Source organism: Austrofundulus limnaeus, unplaced genomic scaffold, assembly GCF_001266775.1.
Source record: "Austrofundulus limnaeus strain Quisiro unplaced genomic scaffold, Austrofundulus_limnaeus-1.0 Scaffold306, whole genome shotgun sequence".
Lineage (NCBI taxonomy): Eukaryota > Metazoa > Chordata > Actinopteri > Cyprinodontiformes > Rivulidae > Austrofundulus > Austrofundulus limnaeus.
Window position 1 is genome coordinate 481,693 of NW_013952708.1, and position 2,503 is coordinate 484,195.

A 2,503-nucleotide genomic window follows, 5' to 3' on the forward strand; every position below is an offset into this window, starting at 1 on the left:
ATATATTACACGGACGGGGCCATTTTATTTACACCCAAAGCATTCTGGGTAAATGATGACATGGATAGGTCCTCAGCGTTAACGAGCTATATCCACCCAGAAGGTTAATCTTGGACAATATCTGACGATTTGCTCTTTTAAATGAAACCAGAGAGCGTTGACAGAGAGGAGAAGGTAGAAATGACTCAGCCTGTAACTGAAAATGTGGCTGGAGTAACTGAAAATATAGATGGAGGACAACAGAGCTGCTTCATGGAAGAAGAACATCAGCTTAGCCTGTTAGCCTTCGCGCTAGCGCCGACGCTATATCGCATTATATGTATTAGCTCAGTGCTAGTGTGACAAACAAGCTAAACTGTTGTCCTCCATTCTTATTTTCAGTTACAGGCTGAGTCGTTTCTACCTTCTCCTCTCTGTCAACGCTCTCTGGTTTCATTTAAAAGAGCAAATCGTCAGATATTGTCCAAGATTAACCTTCAGGGTGGATATAGCTCGCTTGCAGCCTCGCACCGAGGACCTATCCACGTCATCATTTACCCAGAAAGCTTTGCATGTAAATAAAATGGCCCCATTCGTGTAATATATTTTAAACTTTTAGTTTAAAAATGATAAAAACTGAATATCCTACAATATTTTTACAGTCTTTATTTTACAGTTAAAATATGTGTTTATTAAATAAAGTCTAATGTTACAACTAATCATGGGTCCCTTTAACATCTGTTTGGACTCTCAGGGACACTGTGGAATATGAAGAGTTGTCTGCCTGAGGCACGTCAGTCCCAGACCCTCAACGCTGTGGTGGCCTCCTTGTCACACTGCCTGGATTTGGACGCAGGTGTGCTGATTCCTGAACTCCGACAAGCAGAAGAGGTTAATCAGGGAAACACAGACCATGTAACGAACGTAGAAGAACAGGCAGTTGTGCCRATGGTTGAGGAGGAGATGGATGAAGAGGAAGAACCCAAAAAGATGAAGAATGGCAAAACTGTGACGATTGATACGGACTTCTCAGACCTCCTTCCTGTAGGTTGATTTCTGACTATTACATACCCCACTGAGGCAAAAATAACGTTATAAAGCTTACGTTTTTATTTCATAACTTTGACAAAACCCTGACAGTTCATTTTTTTCTTTCACCTGTTCTGTTATGCTGTTAGACACGAGTTGAGATTGCAGTTCTGTATTTAAGCATGTGCTGTAAAGTATGCTGTCATGGTTACCTACACACAAAAAACAGACTGAAAATACAGTCTAAAAAGTCCAAAGAAAAAATAGTTGTGAGCAGCATTAATTTATGTTTATACAGTTAGGTCCATATCTATATGTGCAGAGACAACATTTTCCTAATTTTGGTAGGATATAAGCACCGGAGAGGCATGAAAAGTGATGTCTATCAGCTTATACTGATAAAATACCAACACTATTACGTGTGAGGGGTCTCAAATTGCCTGAATTTAAAGGAAACGTCACTTTTAAATCCTTCTTTTTCACATTTTCATCATTCAGTTCAGGTCTATATTTGTTCCATATGGAACTACAAAGAGTTGGTCTGCATTCATTCCTATTGTAACTCCACAAGCCCCTCTTTCACCACTTTTCTGAGTCATGTCTCAGATCAGCTCGTTTTGATGCTGTCTCTTTAAATCCAAACAAGGCGCTTCACACCCCGCTCTCCTTCAGCTTCCAGACAGGTCCATTCTACTTTGATAGAGGGGTTTACGACTATATAGAGGCGCGGAAACATTTAGAAATTAATTAAAATAAGTCAACGAGGGAAGACTTGTCCATCCAGCCTTACAAGTTGGGGCCAGAGTCCGACCCAGAGCCAGAGGAGAATAAAGACAACAGAATTGTAGTTGGTAAGTCCGGGCTTTATATGGCAGTTCTGTCACACATAATTTGACATAATAGTAAAAACAAAGTTGATATAAAAGAGAGAAAACTAAATGGGTTGGAAAATATGACCAAAAATAATATAAAGATATTTATGAAGCACTAAATTCAACTTTTCTGCACTCCTAGAGACTCTCAAGTACACAACAAAATGTATTAAACAGGCTGAAACTGTGAACTTTTCAAGATATGTCCCCTTTAAATTGTAAGACATGATGTGTGCTCATGTTTATATAAGGAGACAATCCTCTTTTGGACTTTATCTTTCATYGATGCCAGGTGAAAAGGCAACGTATGAGTCATCTGGAAGTGCAGAGCCAGACTGACAGCATGGGCAAACCACTGTGTTCAGGGCCAGGGGCACGTCGGGAACTCACTCAGCACGGTTCATCTGGGGACCAGAGACTGGGCTGACAGTCCCCAGACTCGACTGGAGCCCGGCGAGACAGAGCTGTCCCTCTCAGCTCAGTCAGCACCAGAGCCCCAAGATTGTGTTGATGCTCTCAAACTTCCTCTTTATTGAATGTTGTGGGTTACACAATGAGGTTGTCTGCAGGATTTGTCTGTCATGATAGGACCAAAACAGACCTAATGGGTTAGACAGAATGTG

General features: G+C 41.1%; 1 protein-coding gene across 1 annotated transcript in view; it reads left to right on the top strand.

Moving 5' to 3' along the window:
* Nucleotides 1-733: 733 nt before the first annotated feature.
* The window catches only part of heatr3 (HEAT repeat containing 3), a gene marked incomplete at its 5' end in the record, with an annotated part of 5,673 nt that continues 3,903 nt past the window's right edge, over nucleotides 734-2,503 (top strand). The window contains 1 exon segment of the mRNA XM_014021807.1: nucleotides 734-1,023. Coding sequence (XP_013877261.1) covers nucleotides 734-1,023 — 290 coding nt within the window.